Below are 20,579 nucleotides of genomic sequence, written 5' to 3'. Positions count from 1 at the left end.
GTAATGAAGAAAATAAAAGGGGGTGGTGGTGGCTTGAGATCCTCCTCGTCCCCACCCTTCTCCCCATAGTTGTTGGTGCCACCCTCCTCACACCACCCCTCCTCCTACTTTGGGTCATCATCCTCTCTCCCATCTCCTTGCACCTTATCAACATGGGCATGCCCTCCTTCCATGATCACTACACCCTTCCCTAATTCAAATATTGACTGGAGTAGGCCACCTTAGCATCAATGTTGCTTGTAGTACCTCCCCGCTAGCTATAAAAATATTTCCTCTCCATCCTCTAGACCACTAAATGATGGGTCTAATAGGTAGGCCATGAGGCAGGGAGAGGGAGAGGACTACTCATTGTAGATATAGCTCTTCCCCTCAGCCACCCTTCACCAATTTTTGCCCAATTGATACTTGTTGTAGGAATTATCCACCTAGAGAGCAGCCCATTTCATAACTTCATTGCTATCAATGGCTATCTCAATGTTGCCCCCTATAATCCTACAATATCCTCAAAACTTAACCATTGCACCTGAAACACTAACTAACGTGTCATTCCAAAACACCCTAACCCTACATTCCCCCTCCTAAACTTAATATGCACCTGAAAATCCAACATCTACCCTAGCATTCTCATAAGAATAATATACCTAAAGTTAAGTGTTAGGTGAATGCAAATATATGATTTACATACGTTTGTTTAATCTAGAAACCACCCAAACTATATTGTAGAAGAGTCACCTTAAATTTGAAACTTTATTGTAGGAGAGTAGCCCAAATAGGCCACTAGCTCTCACAAGATGAAGAAGAAGACGATATTAGCCATAATTGACTACAATTGATGTGTGAATAGGGTGCCTTAGAAAGTAAAGAACTTGGGAGCAAGTATGCAAAGGTTACCAAACAATTATGAAGGCCAATCAAGTTGACTAAAATACCTCCATGAGTGTGATGGCTAATATCTAGAGCCTAAGATAATAAGCTACCACAATATACTATTATTAGTCTATAGAGCGATTACAAATAATCCAATCCTTAAACTTCGATACCATCATTTCTACATCACTAAGGTAACACATGCCCATGATATCAAAGTAACATGGCAATACACACATCACACTAGCTACTATGTAAACTTCAACACTACATCACATTTATTGAATGAGAATATGAATTAAATTTCAACAATTGAGACATTCAAGCTTGATTTTGTGTTTGGTAAGTAGGTTGTTTTACCAAATTTGATATGGCTAGTGTATTAAAATTTTATAGTCAATAAATTAACCAATAAGACAACCTATGAAAACAAGCAAATATCGTGTACTCATAAACCCTAGCAAACTTTGAGTTCTTGATGACTCATGGGATCCCACTTATATTTTACACTTGTTTCTTGGAGTCCAAATCTTTCCAATTTCTAAACTAGTACTAGCCTAAATCAACTCCCCGAATGAAAAAGAAGCTTCATCCCAGAAAACAAATTTTGGAAATATTCCATAAATTTTGCATAATTCAAATTGGAGCAAGTCCTTAGAGTTGACTAAAACCATTGAACATAAAAGTGTCAAATCATCATTTTTGGACCAAAACTACTTTTATAACTACATGGCAATAACTTCCTTTGTGTCTCCCTTAGGTTACTTTCTTCAGTTGCAAAGAACTTTTCTAATTGCATGGCAAAGGAGTTGGATAAATGAGCTCAATGAGAACTTTCCCCCCCCTTAAATTATCATACTAACTCCAATAAATGAACCTAATAACTTCACTTGACAAGGTCACCCTCTTGCTCCCCTCCTCTTTGCCCTTGTAAACTAGCCCTCTTCTACACAAATCAATTAGGCATGGGTGCCCTCTGGCTCCCCTCCTCTTTGGCCTTGTGTGTCATTAACCCTCTTCTATGCAAAATTGATAGGAGTGTGCAAATGGGGACGATCAAAGGCCTCCCTCTCCCCAATAGGGAAACATTCGCAGCACAATTCCTCATTGATGACAATGTCTCTTTGGTGGTAGCTAAAAAGAGCTATGTGGACAACTTCCTTCATATTTATGATGAGTGTGCCATACGCTCTGAGTCAAGGGTAAATATTGCAAAGACTAAACCAATATGGATTCAAAGTTGTTAAGCCTAGGGAAATTGTGAGGTACATGGGGGCACTAATTGGTGTTGGTATTTCTTCCAAGCAAAGATTTGACTCGTTTGCTAAGAAGTTTCAAGGCAAGATGAGCAAGTGGACATCTATCCCCATCTCCTTGCTTGGGAAGATAATTGTCACTAAAAGTATCTTAACCTCTTCGATAGTCTTTGCTACCTCACTCTTTGTATTCTTGAAGTAGTCATGGCTTAAAATAGAAAAACTATTTAGAGATTTTGTCTAGTCCATGCAAGATACTAGGAAACATCCCCAAATAGGTTGGGATATGCTTACAACAAACAAAGAGGATGGTGGAGTTGGGCTTGCAGCCATGGATGAAAAAGCTAAAAGGCTCTCATTTGGTCTACTCAAGAAGATGTACCAAAATCAGCCATGTCCCATCTTGCTCAAGCATTGGATTGAAGTTTCCCATGTCTATGGCCAAGTGTGGCCGTGAGTGAATTGGTAGGATATATTGAGCTATCAACATCTCAATGTCAAGATTCCATTGTCATCATCAACTCAAGTGTTGGTCAAGAATTGGCAAAAAATCCCATCATAGTCGAGTTGTGTTTCCCCAAATAGGGGACTAGATGACTCCTCACTATTGAGAAACATCTAGCTATGTCCCTATGCCTATGATTCTCTAGTTGCCCCTGTCCATAGGAACCTGAAAGTAGCTAGATTTCTCTATCTTGCAAGCAACTTGGCAAAGTGTGACACAAGGGCTCTCGAAGAGGTACTTCTTCAAGTCTAGAGTGATTGGCACCCATTCTCAAGACTCTTATCACCCCTGGTGATAGAATTCCGTATGATTGCACTAAGGCTAGAGATTTTAAGGGACCTAATCCAATTATCCCAATGAATCTTTCCATTAAATGGAAAAAAGAGAGTGCCCTAAGAGTGCAAATAGCTACGTGGAAGAGAAGATTGAAGCGGCTCTAGAAAGTGACTCCCTCATACCACCTCAACTTTTTTAGATGGAGGTTGGTTGTCAAGAAGCTTCCAACTCGAGCTTGTCTCTCAACTAGATTTCGTCTCTACACTATGCCCTCTTTATGGAAGGAAAGAAGAAATGGAGAAGCATCTTTTTTGGGAATGCCTACATGTATCCCCTTTGTGGAAATGTATTAAGTGTTGGTTTGATAAGGCCAAATTGAAATCCTAGTTTGGCTTCATGATAGTTTCCTTTTTAGAGACAAAGGCTCTCTTGACCCTACGAATGGGAGAATCATCTACTTGGTTAGTGCAATAGCACTCAGGTTCATTTGGCCGAAAAGAAATGAAAGTGTATTTAGGAGAGCTAAGTCTTTGGTTCACTTAAAACTCGAAAGTGCGCTTAAAGCTGAAATTCTGTCCACCTTGTCTACTGTAAAGGGGAAGTATTTGGTTTACAAGCTTTTTTGGAAGAACTTAGCTAACATGAGTTAGCATGTTGCATCATCTGATGCTGTAAATACTTTTTTTAACCATTCTAATACAAACCACATTATGAAAAAACTTGACTTGTCAAAGAAGACTTGAAGACAACACTTTTTAATCATCATTCCTATTGCAAAAACTCTCTTATAGACATATAGCCAATTGTGTCCTATCTTTAAAAGCTCATTATAGAGGTTCGTTATAAAGAATTTGAAATCAAAAAATTGTATCCTATCTTTAAAAGCTCATTATAAAGAATTTGAAATCGGCAAATCTAATATTTTGGATGCTCTTCTAGAAACCAATTCTCTTGTAATTTGCATATTTAAATAAATTCTAGTCATTTGAGCTTTCTCCTCAAGCCTTTAGATGTAAGAGCATTCAACAATAAGGCCTTACATATTAGTGGTTGGAATGATTTTATTGAGTCTATTTGTTTGGAATTGAGTAGAAACCTAAAATAAGGTTTGATTTTGTATATCTTCCCTTATATTCTCAATCTATCCACAAGAACACCCCCCCTCTCTCTTTAAAGCCAGCAACAACTTCTTAACCTACATGGACGATGGGAGTGCTACAAAAGCTTATAGGGAAATCAAGCAACCCCTTTCTCTTACTCCCTCCATCTATTTCTTTTTGCCTCTTTTGCTCTATCCAAAGATGTCCACTGAGCCACACAAAGCAAGAGGATGAAGAAGAAGAGAGGTGTGATGGACTCAGGCTCTCATGTGAGAGATGTCCATTCGCCGGGGGAGAGAGAGAGAGAGAGAGAGAGAGAGAGAGAGAGAGAGAGAGAGAGAGAGAGAGAGAGCTCTATTTGTGCCATGTGGGTTCCACCAAAAACCTCTAGTTAATATATATAAAAGATAACGAGATGATCCATATAATTCTTGATTTTTAACTAGCAATCGAAGAGTTATAAATAACCTAGCACTAATGCAAATGATTTATTATGATTGTCCTCATCAATAATCACAATTAGAGTCAAGTACTTTAATCACTTTGTTACATATTCCTCAGATACTTTTATTGTTACATTACCAATTAATTAATGACCTAATTAAGTCAATATTCTATCATATCTTAGAATCACCCTTTCAAAACAAGTTCTCTATTCTAACACTAGGGCAAGTTTACTAGTTCTCTTCTTAGAGCTGGTTAGCTTTCTTATTCACAAGCTAAGTTTTTTGACAAGAAGTATTACCCATATTTTTTTGAAAATTAAGATAAAATATTAACCTCTTAATGGGTTTACAATGACTTACATGACCTTCAAAAGAGATATATGTAAGTTCTCAAGGTTAAGGGTGAGCATAAAGTTATGCACATGTGGCTATTGTAGCACACCTTTATAAAAAGATGCACATGTATTGCATTCTTTAGAATCACCTCTCTTTGGGGGAAACTAACTTTTACCCACAATGATATAGCTTTCCAAAAGTCACATTGAAACATGGAGTTCTAAACGCTATCCACCTGTAGCTCGCTTTAATTCATTGATTGCTCAAATATTTGGCAAACTCATCTTCCATCAAGGCTCACATGTTATTCCCCATGAAGATAATCCAATTGTGTGTTTGCACTTGGCAATCCTCCCTTTTTCTAGGGTTTTAAAGATCAATAAATGAGTTTACAATTAGCTAAGTTTGATTTCTTGCTATTCAATTGATCGATACAATAAAATAGAAGCCAACTCACTTGGAGAGTTGCTTCCAAATTGTTCGTATTTCTAATGCCAACTTTACTACGAGTGCATGCACATCAAAGTTTTTCTTTTCTAATTTATAACTTGCACAAGAAGATACCTCGTATAAAAGCTAGAAGAGAGCCAACATTGCACTTTGCTTGTTATTTTCCTAGTAGTATGGCAAGCTACCTTGAAACATAATATCAACAAATTGGTTAGGCATGTATTTTTTCTCGTATTTTTTGTGACCGAAATGGGTCAAGAGGGGAAAGTTCCATGGTCCTATAGATATCATATGCTTGGCATGACAAGCAGATTTTGAACCTCATCGAGCAATCCCAACTCTTTGTATGCCCTACTAAACTAAGGACATCATTAAGCAATTCCATCTCTTTTTATTTATTGACAAAAAAGGCATATTTCTACGTGCAACAAGTGTATGAAACAAAGCTTAATGTAAGCCTTTATATTTCAAAAAAAAAATGGAAGCCCGTTTCAAGTATACTTAAAAGAAATCCATCATTATTATGTTGGATAAGGTGCATAGCAACACCTAGGATGGACATTTGGATTTCATGCTTCAACTTTTTTGTTGCACTTGTTGTAGAACATTCGATTCTTGATTTTTCTAATATGCTTGAATTTGCTTTTTCTTGTTCATGCATGTGATTGATTATTATTAGCATCTAAGTTTGGTAGGAATGATTAGAAAATCACATAAAAGAAATTTAGTGTCATGATCTCACCCTCTTATTTCAAGAAAAAGTCACGATTGTTGAGCTTAGTTCATACTCTTTTATGACCACTATTTTCTATGGTAGGGGATTGATGAAGAATTTGCATGGTTGTAAGAAATCTTAACATTCCACGCAACTACATCCTTCACTTTAGGATAAAATATTTTAAAAATGTGGATCCAAACAATCTAATAAAAATTGAAAAACAACACCTATCCTTGATGGTGCTTCAATGCGAATCTGTGGATTATCTATTTTAAAGTGTACATGTGGATACATATCCAACCACACCTATTGGAATGTATGCATGTAAACTGTAAGTTTTTAGGGATTTCCATAATAAGTTATTGGGGAACTCATCACATGGTCAAAATTTCAAAGACTAGTACTCTTGTGCAAATACTTAATAGAGGGAGGATTGGTGAGTAGAGTGAAACGTTTAATGGCACAACCAAAGCAAATGGGGAAGAGTTGGTCAACAGTAAAATGATTTGGTTGAGAAGATAGTATCTTAATAGGGGGAGAATTGGTGAGTCCAGTGAAACTTTTAATGGCACAACCAAAGAAATGGGGAAGAGTTGGCCAACAACAAAATGATTTGGTTGAGAATATTGTATCTTATCAAACCATGTTGTGTGGGCTTCTTAGATTTGTCGATACTTCTTTTCTTGTCGTATTTCAATGTTTAATTTCATGTAGCTTTCAATCTAGTTCAAGAGTGCTTAATGGGTGTTTGAGTTTCTTGTGCCACTAGTCCATTTCAACATTTCTACTACTTGGCCATTCATGTAGTATTCATGTATGTCATGGTGCATTTCAATGTTGTCACAATCATATGGCCATGTTTGAGAAACAGCCACAAATATGTTATGTGGTAAATATTTGTAGATCCATGTACATGTGCATGCATACATAACTTTTTGTGGTTTTGTTTTGTACTACAAGGGAGCATCAATGAAGTGATAGTCTTCCACTATCACTTCATATAGCCCCCACACATGAGGGGTCTAATCCTCTTGTGGGCAGAGAAGCAACTACCAACCAAAGTGCAACCCTTAAGTTAGCAGCACATGTTACAACTTACAAGCGTAACCAAAATGTATTAACAACCATAGATAAGGATCTACAATAGAGAAACCTCCTTTAGAGCTTCAACATTTAAGGGGCATGCCATCTATGTGTGCGCGACCTATGCAAGGATTTGTCACTCATCTACATGCCAATCCCATTGGGTTATCCACCTATGACACCATGTCAAAACCTTGAAAGGTGCAAGATTAATGGTTCATCACTAGCAATCCCATTTGGGTAGTTGCTCATGATCATCATGTCAAGACATTAGAAAGGTAGAGGGGTTTGTTGCTTGTCATTGATAAGTTCTATTTGTTTAGCCAATCCTTACACCATGTTGGGACCTTGGAAAGGTGTAGGGGTGTGTGTGTTTATCATTGGCATAAACAGTTTGGATTAAGTTGAGTGGTGGGGAGAGATGGAAGGGAATATGAGGAGGGAATGAAAACAAGAGGGAAATGAGAAGTGTTAGTGCCAAAACGAATGCTCATGTCATATCCCTGAAGAAGGCCCTCGAGGATAAGACAAGGGGGATGCTTCTCTCTCTCTTTCTCTCTCTCTCTCTCTCTCTCTCCTTCTCTCTCTCTCTCTCTCTCTCTCTCTCTTGTGGCTTGGGTCTCTCCCCACTAAACATAGGGTCTCTTGTAGTCTAAGATCAGTCCCCCACCCTTGATAGCATGTCAAGACCCTGAAAGGTGTGTAGATTTGTATGCTCATCATTGCCAAAGAGAGTTCAAATGAAGTTGAGTGGTGGGGAGAGATGGAAGGGAACATGAGGAGGGAATGAAAACAAGACAAATACGAGAATGGCCACTGGCCAGGGCCAAAACGAAGGCTCATGTCAGTGGCCTTAAAAGGGCCCTCAAAAGATAAGGCAAGGGGGAAGATTCTCTCCACCTCTCTCTCTCCTTCCCCCCCTCTACTCCGGCTCTCTAAGGGTCCCTCCCCACCAAACACGAAGGTTTCTCCCAGGATCAGATTACGGTTGATTCACACTAGAGGGTTCATTCTCTCTCTCTCTCTCTCTCTCTCTCTCCCCCTCCCCCGGTGTCTTCAAAGTCTCTCTCTTCCATAGCCTCTGAGTTTTGCCTCGATTCCTCGCACGCGCTTTCCATGATCCTGTAGCGGTGCGTCTGCATCATTTTCCTGCTCCATCGCCGCAGGTAATCCATCCGTCCTTGATCATCATCTTTGACGTTTCGTGGCCCCCGATTTTCATCAGAAAGCTTGCTTTTGTATCTTCTTGTCTTCGCTAGGGTTCCGCCCTTCGCTCTGTCCTTGCTTGACCTTAATTCTGCGCTTTCCTTTTTCTCTCGTTCGTAGGATTTTATGGTCGGCCTGCCAGGGTCGTACCACATGTGCTATGGCTGCACGCGACCGGAGCCCTTATCGCTCTTGCCGTCTCCGATTACAAGAGATCTTCCCTTGAAGAGATTCCCACGTTGCCATGGAGGTTTCCTCCGATGCAAAGGAGCCTCCGCTTCCGCCTGCACAGACGTGCTCGTTTCCTCTTTCAAAGAAGATCGAACCTGACTACCTCGGCCTAGGTTATTCTGCTCCGGTGGCCCAGTGGTTGGATATCCGAGTTTTCTATGTGCGTTTTAGTTGCTGCTCACTTGAAGATGCACCAGAGACGCTGTCAATCCGACTCAACCCCAGGCTTGGCTCGACTTATTTGGAGGTGAATGGAAGCCGAGTACCGCCTGCAGAAGAGGTTGTTCTGATTCTTCGCAGAGATAGAGTGGATACAGAGTCAGCAGAAGCAACTTATGTGAGCACAGATAGGCTCAGAACCACTGGATCATTGACTTTTAACGTCTGTGAAAAGGACAATCTTCTTATTTGTGGAGCAGTGGAAAAATCTGATGGCTGGCCAGACAGCCAGGGGCTAGACAGGCTGGGAGCTGTAGGAACATTAATGAAAGGTTCGAAAACAGGATGGACATTGGAGTGCAAATGTGCCATTGCTTTAACAGGATGTACCTTTTTAAAGAAGAGAGCAGATTCCATGAATACCAGTTTGTCTTCCCCATCGATGGAGGTATATGTAGCTGGAAGATATTGTGGAGCCCCTGTTATTCTAACTCAGACAGTGGAGCTTTTGGTAAGGAGGAAGATTACTCGCAGGGGTACATTGGATGTTATTCCAGAAGCTGATGAGTATGACAGGGTCAATAATAACGTGACTTTGGCTGACCTTGCGAGCCAGGTATGCCATAATTCAGATTATTAGATTTGTGAATCGGTTTTTCACTCATCTTCCATGTTCTTACTGCAACACTGGTAGATCTTGGATTTTAGTTTTCTATGTCTTGAAGGAAACATGGTGCCTGGCTGTTATGTGCATAAAAGGATTCGACTAATCTTTCCAAGCCCTTTGAAGCCATTGACTTGTTTTTGAATCCACATGTCCCAGCGGTCTCATTAGTTTCAAGTTCTTCAGTCCTCAATTAAATGCCTGATCGTCATTTTGTGCTGGTGAACTTTTAAGCGCATAGTACAGTCAGTGCGGATTTTAAACTGCAGTTCAGGCTCTAATCTGCACATTATTTGCACAGGTGGAAGACCACTCCTTTTATGAAGGTGTAGATGGCAAGCCAACAGGATTGCAAGGGTTGTATGGACTCGGTGACTATATGGAGGGAGACGAGGGTGAAATCACCTGGTTCAATGCTGGTGTACGTGTTGGTGTGGGCCTTGGCTTGGGCATGTGTGTAGGCCTTGGCATTGGTGTTGGATTGATGATGAGGGCTTACCAGTCAACTACAAGGACTTTCAGAAGGCGATTTCTATAGCCATGGATGTGTTGTGCTTTTTCTGGGGAGTCCAATTGCAACAACGATTGTTTATATTGAGTTTGCTCAATAACCCAACTTAAAAGGATGTGTCAGTCTGCTTCAGGTCTTGGCATTCACCTTGCCATGTTGTTGGCCTGGGCTTTATTTTGTGAGGTGTATATTTTACTATCCGTCTCCTGTTAAAGGACCTTATGTATTGTTAGGATGACTGATTATTTGGATACTAGCATACCTTTGTTTTCAGGCCTGGAGATATTGGGCTCTGTAGATAAGATTAGTCCAAAAATATGAAACAGATTGCGTTTCCAATCTGATCATATCACACATATAAGGTTTTGATTTGCTTATTTAATATCAAACATATTTTGTCTGCCAAAATAAAATTCGGGGTCAACCTCCCCCTCCTCTCCTTTTTGTTTTCTGGACTTCATTGTTTCCTGAGTTTGGTACAGACTGCTGGTACCCTGCCAAACCTCTGCCATTGTTTGGGCTGAGGAATCGACATACAGCTAATGGACGGATGCACAGCAGTGTGTAGGAGGGTGTGACGTGTCCACTGTGTCCACAGGCCGACACACTGCAGCTGTTAATTTGATTGGGTCCCAAAAATGCCGCAGCTAATCCTGATCTGCGTTCGCCTATGGGTGTATGTGGGTGGGGAGCAGCCTGGCTTGATCTCTATTCCCTACCTGCCAGCTGAGCCTATGAATTCTGATTAGACTTATTTTGCTGCTGCAAGTCTCTGCGGATCAGTTTTTTGGCGCCCCAATAGTTCATTTTGTTTGTTCCTTGTCTTAATTCTTTAAGAATGAGAGGTAATTATATATCCATGGGTCTTTATTGATTTGTGCATTGTGTTAAAGAATGAGATGCAAGAAGCTGTGAATGACAAATTTACATGCCACTGATCGTTTTGATAACTGACATGTTAAAAGAAGGGTTTTGAAGGTCCGATCAGTCCTGCGCAGTCTCTGGATGTTATGATCTCAAAGGCAATGGATTTGGATGGTCTGTTCAGCCTTCCTTACTCATTGGGGAGGATCCATATTCTACAGGTCACTTTGGGATTTTTTTGCTATTATCATCCCCCTCCCCTTATGGAGTTTCTCCTCAAATCCTCAAGTTCTCTAAGCCCTTACCTAAGGGGTCTTCAACAGGAAAGATAGTAGACAGTGGCAGGAGCCACTACGTGCTTGAGCTACTCATTTGAAAGTTCATTTTAGCTATAAGTTTTGAGGTCAGGCATCCTAACCCCCCTTATTCTTTGAGGAGGGTGCATACCCTTTAGGCCACTCTGGAGATTTTTTTGTTGTTATCATTCCCCTCCTCCTCACATGAAGTTTCTCCTCAATTCCTCAAGTTCTTTAGGCCCTTAACTAAGGGGTCTCCGACGGGAAAGATAGTTGCAGATTGCTTTCACGGCTGTACCAGAAATCCATCTGCTTTCCCAACCCAGGTACTATCCATATCAACCTTTGATTTTGGAGTAACCGTGAAACCGATTCCTAAACCCAGAAGATCGAAAACTTTCCTATGTAAGGGTTTGAGATATTACAAAAATTAACCGGAAAACTTATTATCTCGAATTTCCAAGTAGCTCTTATTTAATCAGTCGAGAGAAGGGGTTTCATCAAACTTTAATCTCAATCTTGCTAGGATGCCTCAAAATGTGGTGTCACAGAAAGCAGGGATGCATTTTGAAAAGACTAGTAAATTTATCATTAATATGGATAATCAAATGAGTTTAGAGCCCTCTATCTCTCTATCTCTGTCAAGCGGGAAGTTTACTCTCTAATCGCCACCTTCTAGCTTTGAGGCATCAAAGGCTATGGCAAGGAGAAGGGGGGCCAATGGGCAGCCTTGGTTAGCACTCCATCTATTGGTTGGACTCGCATTGTTAGTATGGATGAGTTCAAGCATAGTAAATAATTTATTTTATAACTTTTGGATTGCTAGTTAAAAGTTAGGCTTATTTATAATTTCACAACCTTCTTTTATTTTTTATTTTATTATATTATTAAGAGCTTGGCCTTGGGGTTTGAACAAACCAATAGGCTCCTAAGCCAATGTGGCATAAGGATGAGAAGTTTGGTATTTAAGAAATAAAGAGGGTTTTTTCTTGAAGGATGAGTGGGGGTTATATTCACACACACACACACACACACACACAAAATTAAACATGGGTACACACACACAAAATTAAACATGGGTATGTATACATACCCTTGTTATTAAAAACAGTTCTAAAAAAATTTGAACATAAGATATGGTTATGAAAAGGGACAAGGTGAAGCCTTTAAAAAATTGCATCTCTCTCTCTCTCTCTCAAAGATGAATTTGTTTTTTAATTAGACAATGATATTATATTTTAATTGATGAATATTTGTACACAACGTGTTATATACTTTGAAAACATTCACAATTACACGTGCATTATAAAGAGTGGTTATTATTATTTTTGAACATATGGGATGAGAGAATAATTTTAATGATTAAGCATGTTCATACGATGTATCCATACAAGGCCACATAGATGCACATGGATTAGAAACACACATAATATATGCACATGTACACATGTATTTATATACATGTGTAAACACATACGTGTGCATATATACACACGTATGTATATATGTGTATATGCTCATATACATGTAAACATATATGAGTGAAAAAATGGAGGAGAAAATGGATACACAAACATAGAAACATGCTTATACACACACATGTAGGTACACAAAGATAACCATGTACATATATATGTAAATCATATGCATATATATGTATGTATACACGTACATACATGAGATGAAAGATTAGAGATAGGAGGAAGGAAACCAAAGAAAAGAAAATAATGATGGTGAAAAGGAGAGAGAATACACATTTATGAGATCACATAAGTAGACACATGTATCAAACATATGTATGAACACTTGCACACATGTATACACATATATATGCACAATGTCACATGTACATAGAGCATAGGAAAAACAAGGATAAATAAAAAGAAAAAAATGTGGAGAGAGAGAGAGAGAGAGAGAGAGAGAGAGAGAGAGAGAGAGAGAGAGAGAACACTTATTTAAAAAATCAAACAATTGGGGAGAGAAAATTGAGAGATTCATCATACATATATAAAATATACACACATGCAAGCACACATCCATACAGAAATATATATATATATATACATGTAACACATACAAATGTGCACACACACACACTCACACACACATATATATGTGTGTGTGTGTGTGTGTGTGTGTGTGCATACACAACATGCATACATATAAGCCGACGAAATAAGAGAGATGGAAGCAAGAGAAAGGAGAGAATAAAATGATAAGAGCAAGAGAGGACATTTACAAGACACATACTCGAAAGCTCACACACACACACACACACACACACACACACACACGTGTGTGTGTGTATAATAGCTTTTGAAGTTTAGATTATGTTCCTTATATCAACCTCCCATAAATCCTCTTGCTATGTGTAACGTGCTTTTGAACCCTGGTGTGAAGCGCTAGGATAACATCGGCACAAAGTGTCAAGAGAATCTAGGTATGGAGTGTTGTATATATTATGTAGAGGTTTTTGGTGGACTCCATGTGATACACACATACAAAAGCCACAGTAGCATCTTAAACTACATGGATGATGGAAGTGCTACAAAAGCTTCCAAAAAATCAAATGATCCCTCTCTTACTCCCTCTATTTCTCTTTGTCTCTTTCTGTTCCCAATTTTGTTTATTGAGCCACATAGACTAATAGAGGATGAAGAAGAGAGCTGTGATGCAATGAAGATTGGGGGGGAGGGGATTTTTGTTAATAGATCAAGTACATAACTAGGCTTAAAGACAAGTCTCATGCTAGCCAATTAGCCATGCACCATTAGACTAGTTCAATATACTAAAAAGAGAATGAGAGCTAGTAGTTAGAGAGTTGTGATTCAAAACGACCCTTAGAATTACAGAGGGCATGTATATAACACCCACACTAGCAAGAAGGCTACTTAAAAAAGTTATTGAGAATGAAAATAGGCCCATGTACAAGCCAAATTGAAAGAGGAACTATGGGAGTAAAAAGATGGAAGTAGATGTATAAGGTTGCCATGAGTATGAGAAGCAGTATGCTTCATAAAAAGGCATGTAAAGCTTGCATGAAGAGTAGCTTTTGATGTTGCCATGTTGGATGATTTCTAGCCCCCTAAGGTGATTGCAAATTTTCCCCAATTGTCCATATGCCACATTGGCATTCTTTGCATTATATTATTGTTATTGACCACAATTTGCTATATGACCACAGTTGTCCATTTTTGTTGATTTTTAGCTATATATAACTGGTCACTTAGTTGGGATAGCCATTTACTTTTCTATCTCACAAATGCTCTGTCAAGTGGCTACAATCTTCTCTGTCTCTATCGTAGGTTGCACACTCTCTATCTTTGTCACATATTTGAAGTACTATCATCATTATTCCGCCTAATTTGATGCCCTCATTGATGCCTTATAATGCATGTAGGGATGTATTAGTCTTCATTGTATTTAGCCGTCTTTTTTGTTCAATGCAGATTATTCTTCTCTTCATGCTTTCTCGTCTTCTCTCCTTTTCTCTCTTTGTTCGTGATTCTCTTCCATTGCACACTCTCACATGGTATCATCACTTATGTGAGGACACAAAGTCTCTAGCCAAAGAGGAGACTGCATTGTTGTTGAAACTCAAATTTCAACCTGGTTGTTTGTTGCTCAAAGTTTTTGTGTTTTCATGGTGACATTTGACAAAGGCGAGATATCCACAACTCTCTTCTTACTATGTTGTTGATTTTCCCTTTATTCGAGCTCTCCTATAGCAAAATGCATTAGCCTTAGTGTGTCTGCAAGTTGTGTGAAGATGAGGTCATTGAGTCCTTGCATACAATCTCATCATTCAGAGTAGCCTTCTCCTTCTCCTTCTGCCTCTCTCCATGTTTCCCATATAGCCTATTCTATTGGCCCCCAAGGTGACTATGATTTTTTCAACTGCTCGAATACCATGAGAGCATTTTTCACATTATTTTATTGATGTCGACTACATTAAATGGAATCAACCAACATTAGGTAAGCCAATTTCACTAATTTTCACCTATATATGGCTAGTCATGTAGTTGGGGCAGTCAACCACAATCTTCTCCATCTTGGAGAGAAGGTTGCACACTCTTTGTCTCCATCACTATCATTGTCTTTATCAGTGTTGTTGAAGGTGATGTCATCATTATTCAGCTTGATCTGATGCCCTCACTGATGCCTTGGGCTACGTGTAGGGACTAATTTATCCTTATTGTATTCAGCCTTCTTCAATGTTCAGTGCAAATCATTCTTCTCTTCTTGCTTTCTCTTCTTCTCTCCTTTTCTCTCAGTGTTCATGATTTTCTTTCATTGCACACTCTCATAATGCCAACTTTTTGGCCGTATTGCAATGCTATCATTGCATGTCCAAAGCCTCTTTTACACTATAAATACATAAAAGTTAAAAGAGTACCCTAACTTAGAATATCAATTGAAAACAATAGGCAAGGTTAAAGAATGTGTCAAAAAAGTGCAAGACAAGTTCAAGCCATCAACTAAGGAGAATGCTCAAGGGCTATGAACCCAAGATCCATCTAGCTCAAAAAGAGGTAGGCCTTTCAACCATATACTAACCATTCTTGTAGAGCAAAAAAATCCCATAGAACGAATATAAATAAGTCACACCACACCAAGGATGGTTAAATACAATAGGTTTGAGGTAGTACACAAGTATTGTAGTAGAACTAGCCTCTCTTTTAATTATTATGCCCATAGGGGTGCTATTGAAAGACAATCTAGCCATTGATAGGACCTTCAAAGCATGGACAAAAGGTAAGAAGAAGGTGACAAAGACCAAGCTAGACACATTGATAGAGAAGCCCATCATGTCTTGCTAAAATCAGATCTGGTACCTAGTAGGACCATAGGAGTGCTAGGAGTTAGCATCTTTGAGAAGGGGTTGAACACAATAAAATGCTTCTTATTCTAGCTATAGGTGATACTATGAGAAAATGAATTATAGACACAAGAGTTGGAGTCTGACTCAACAAAGTCAATAGCCAAAGTGCTCAAAATCTTGGGGGGCGACCCACCTATAGAGAACATGCACTGGAACTTAACTATTCCCAATGGATCAAGCCAAAACCTATGAGAGTGGTTAGTGCAAATCTTGGAAGTGCACCCCTAATGACCCTAGTACTAATTAATGAAGGGCATTGACTATGAAATACTCCTAGAATGACCTTGGCTATGCAATGATTCATTCATAGGAGATTGGGCATGTGTCCTTTGGCAACAAGATAGAGGTAGCATATGTGGAGATGGAAACATGGGAGAACTCTCATGTAGATCTCAACAATATATCCAAATTGCAACCAATAAGGAGATGAATTCCTTGCACTAAATTCAAGCAACATAAACAAGCACATCTTAAGTCCAAAGGATGAGTAAGATTATATGCCAAAATGCCTCCACCAATGTGATGGCTAATATCTAGAGCCTACAGTAATAAGCTATCGCCATATAATATTTGTAATCTACAACATCTAGAGTCTATAGTAATAAGCTACCACAATATAATATTCGTAGTCTACAAAGTCACACTAGTACAATACTTGACCTTCCACATCATCATTTATGTCCTAATTTGGAGAAGATTACCTAACACATGCCCATGATTTATCATACTAACATGGAAATACATACATCACACCACCTACTATGCAAACTTTAGCACTACATTAGATTTGTTGGAATGATATTACGAATTAAATTTCAAGAATTGAGCCATTCAAGCTTAATTCTATGTTTGGTAAGGTAGGTTGTTTTACCAAATTTGAGATAGCTAGTATATTAATAGTTTTAAAATCAAGAAATTAACCAATAGGACAACCTATGATAACAAATAGATATTGGGTGCTCATAAAGCCTACTAGAATTTGAGTTCTTTATGACTCATGCTCCATTTATGACTCCTGGAATCACACTTATCTTTCACACTTGTTTCTTGGAGTCGAGATTTTTCCAATTTCCAAACTAGTATAATCTTAAATCTCCTTCCAAAAGAGAAGAAGTCTCATCCAAGAAAAGAAAATTTGGAAATATGCCATAAAGTTTGCATAATCATTTTCAACTTCAAGCCAATTCTTAGACTTGACTAAAAATGTTGAGCACAAAAGTACTATAATTACTTTTATAACTACACATCAAAAACTTCATTTTTAACTCCCTCGGGTAACTTTCTTGGATTGCCAAGATCTTTTGTAACTACATGACACATGAGATAAATAAGCTCAACAAGGACTTTTCCATTAAATTAACATGCTTACTCCATTAAATGGACTTAACAATTTTACTTAGCAAAGAAAACATGTGCCACCTTTAATCATCATTTTTATTATCTTATCTTTAAAAGTACATTATAGAGGCTTATTATAAAAAATTGAAATTTATAACCTTCAACTAGTACATTTTAATTGAATTATGTAGTAGTCTATACAACAACATGGTTATCTCAAGCTGCTAGAAGAAAATAAGTTTTCTATCATACCCTTCTTGTTTATTGTAATGGTCTGCTTGATAAGCTTCCCTCGATAAAGTGTTTCAAGGAATTCTTGTTTTTGATCAGGTAACCACTCCTGTGTTACATATGTTAAATGAAATGGTTTTTGGATGGAGGTTCATGTCCTCATTTGGGTGCATGATGTATAGATTGCATGATACTTTTACTGCTTCTCATGTTACACGTACTTATCATAATTATCCTAATAATTTCAATTTTTAGGATTTTGAGCATGTTGGTAATACTTGGTTACATATTATTACCAATGCTTGCTTGGAAAATACCTTGCCAATGGGCTTAATCATATTCCTTCTATGTCTTTGGATGTAATAGAAGCAAATAATGTTTTGGAACATGACTTTATGGAAGTTATTGAAATCTTAGAAGTTAAATGAGCATACTTTGATGGCCTTCCCTTTCTAATAGGTACACAAAACACCCATGAAAATGAATTTTAGTGGTTCAAAATGTTGCTTGCTCATTACACTTTGAATAACTTGCATACATACTCAATGCATGTGAGCAAGTAAAAACGACTATCACAACTAACCTTAATGAGAAAGTTTTCTTGATTTCTAGTTGAAAAGTTGAATTGTTTTAGCTTATTGATTCTACACAAGAAGCCTTAATTAATGTTCCTAATGCAACACTTAGCTATTGTTAATATAATATCTCTAAATGTTATGATAGCATACCACATTGTGGGGGAAATGGCTTCACTATACTTATTTGTAAAATAAATTTTCTTATGTTTTCCCATTAAAAATCCAATTACATTGCAATAAGTGGTAACCGCAAAATTTTTCATTCGACAAAGCAATGTAGAAATGAGCTAGATTTATTAACTTTGGATGAGTGCTTGTAGTTCAATTCTTGGATTATTGAGAACACTTACATTTCTCTTGCTAGAGTTGATATAAGGTAATGTTAGGCAACCCTATGGGGTTTAGTTTCTCACCCTTGTGGTGCAACCTATATCTATTCTAGTTTGAGTATTATTTTTACAAAAAATTATCCATTTTCAATTGCTTTGACATCCTTAAACATTTCCCCATTCTTTCGGATTTTGTTAGATCTCCTCTCAATCAATGTGCCCAACCCACAAGATTCTTTGAGCAATCATACAAGAATTCCTACTTCAACTGGACATTTCCAATAGCTCATTTTATTATCTGAAAGGTGGAAAATTTTTATCTCTTTCTACCCACTTTCTAAACTTGACAATCAATTGTCCTCATGATGCATTTTCTATCCAAACCTAAGACAAAAAAGATCAATTATAATTTAAATGCATTAGATACATCCATAGAAATATATAAACCCTCCTCATGGACACACATGGTCATCTTCTTGCAAGTGGGACCTATTCTCTAGTCTTATAAAAATTGTGCTCACAATGCGCATATGCAACTATGAATACTTGTGCTGCAAAGGTTTGCAAATGATGGATTTGAGAAGGCTACTTTGGAGATTTGTTGCATCTACCTTAGATGCAAATCTTCCCTGATTGAAGGTGGACTTACACTAGTTAAGATCATTGGTTGGCAAAAAGCCATGGTAGATACCTTGGGACCACATGTTTGATGGGTGATGGTCCCTTGACTAACACCACCTGTAGGTGAACGTGATGAAGGCATGTTCTATTTTGTGAATGCATACATCATACATAGTCTATGAAGGTTTTACCACTCGTAGTCTTAGCAATAATAACAATAGCCTTTTACTATGAATTTTTAGGGTTTTGGCTTATAAAAGTATCCCTTTCTTAGTTTAACCCTTTTTTGTCTCTTGATGTGAGTTTTGGGAAAATGCCCTCTCTCATGTTCTCTTTGATCATCCTCCATGGATGACATGATGGGTTGCTCTTTATTTTATCTCTTCAAAGGCTACTCTTCATGCAGGCCCTCTATGCCTTTCATTAAGCACAATGCCCCTCATACTTATGGTAGCCTTATGTATCTTCTTTTCATATGTAATCCCACAAGTCCCTTTTCACTTTATCTTGCACATGGGCTTTTCGTCATTTTCAACAGCATTAAACCATCTTCTTGGTGACTTTGGTGTTGTACATAGGAACTTTTTAATGCTAATGGATATTTTGAATAGCAATATTTCAACTTGTAGCTCATCTCTCTTCATTTCACTAAAATTAGTCTAAGGAGGGTGCTTGGTTAATTAGGTACTATGAGACTTTCCTTTGAGTGTGTTGGCATTTATTATACACATTGTTCTACTAACTCAACTATTGCTCTTAGATTTCTTGTTGAACAATCATGATCTAGTGTATTTGTGAGAGCTACTCTTCTTTGTGTTGAATTACTCAATTGTCTACGTGGCTGAGATATCAAACATATTCTCACAACAAAGTTTACTTTTTTTTTTTGAATCCTATTTTTGTTCTATTCTCCAAGACTCTAATATGTTGCTTACCAAATAAGGCTTTTGTATAGTTCTTTGATAATAATTGGTGATGTTTGCACTAATGTTGCATAATATTTTTTGCTTATTAGTGCTATGCTTAATTTTTATCATTATTAAATGTATGATGTGACTTGAATACTTTGATGACTATGCAAGTAGTAAGATTCTTTTAATCCCCTATAATTCATGTTAAAAACATTCTTATATTCGTAGTAATCAACATGTGGTATGTAATCAAGCTTTAATGATACATAAATCCTTAGCTTATAGTGACCAAGATTAATAAGCTTTAGTGATAATGCTTTGTCGTGTTGAAAAAGTTTATTGTACATATTAGATCTTATGGTGAAAAGTTTGATTATCTAAGCTATTGCTAGCTAGTTATTTTGGAAATAAAGTTTTTTTTCTAATTCATTTTAACCTTCTAGTTCTCCCATGACACCTATGCCATGTAGAGTTGGTTTAATGTAGTGCTAGTACTAATGTTGTGCTTCCTACATAGACATATCATTTTGTTAGCTACATCTTAATAGCAATTATAAAAAAAAGAATGTTTAAATTAATAAAAAGTGTTTCATTTTTTACTCTTTTATTCACATTATGATAGCTCACTATGCTAGATTGGCATGTCCTTATATCAAAGCTTTTTTACATATGGCATACTTTTGTGGCACATTCTTATGCAAATACATCCTCGTGTACTAGG

The 20,579-nt window shown here is 37.7% G+C and overlaps 1 protein-coding gene across 2 annotated transcripts; it reads left to right on the top strand.

Annotated features, from left to right (window-relative positions):
* Positions 1–8,014: 8,014 nt before the first annotated feature.
* LOC148033977 (uncharacterized protein At1g01500-like) lies at positions 8,015–10,238 on the top strand. Of its 2 annotated transcripts, XM_087681961.1 has the most exons (3): positions 8,015–8,203; positions 8,364–9,249; positions 9,599–10,238. In XM_087681961.1, the coding sequence occupies exons 2-3, from the start codon at positions 8,488–8,490 to the stop codon at positions 9,833–9,835; spliced, it is 999 nt and encodes a 332-aa protein (XP_087538087.1). In that variant the 5' UTR covers positions 8,015–8,203; positions 8,364–8,487; the 3' UTR covers positions 9,836–10,238. The 2 variants fall into 2 exon arrangements, with proteins under 2 accessions (XP_087538087.1, XP_087538088.1); XM_087681962.1 differs by lacking the exon at positions 8,015–8,203 and having other exon boundaries at positions 8,221–9,249.
* The last annotated feature ends 10,341 nt before the right edge of the window (positions 10,239–20,579 follow it).

The sequence above is a fragment of the Lygodium microphyllum genome, chromosome 7 (assembly GCF_053477565.2).
Source record: "Lygodium microphyllum isolate KBCC chromosome 7, Lygodium_microphyllum_v1.1.10, whole genome shotgun sequence".
NCBI lineage: Eukaryota > Viridiplantae > Streptophyta > Polypodiopsida > Schizaeales > Lygodiaceae > Lygodium > Lygodium microphyllum.
The sequence above is the reverse complement of the archived record's forward strand: the minus strand, read 5'-3'. Positions and strand labels throughout refer to the sequence as shown.

Excerpts from the sequence above, each read along its gene's own strand:
- LOC148033977 (XM_087681961.1), top strand. The coding sequence starts at position 8,488 with ATGGAGGTTTCCTCCGATGCAAAGGAGCCTCCGCTTCCGCCTGCACAG. Across the intron at positions 9,250-9,598 it reads TGGCTGACCTTGCGAGCCAG|GTGGAAGACCACTCCTTTTA; the intron begins GTATGCCATAAT and ends TTATTTGCACAG.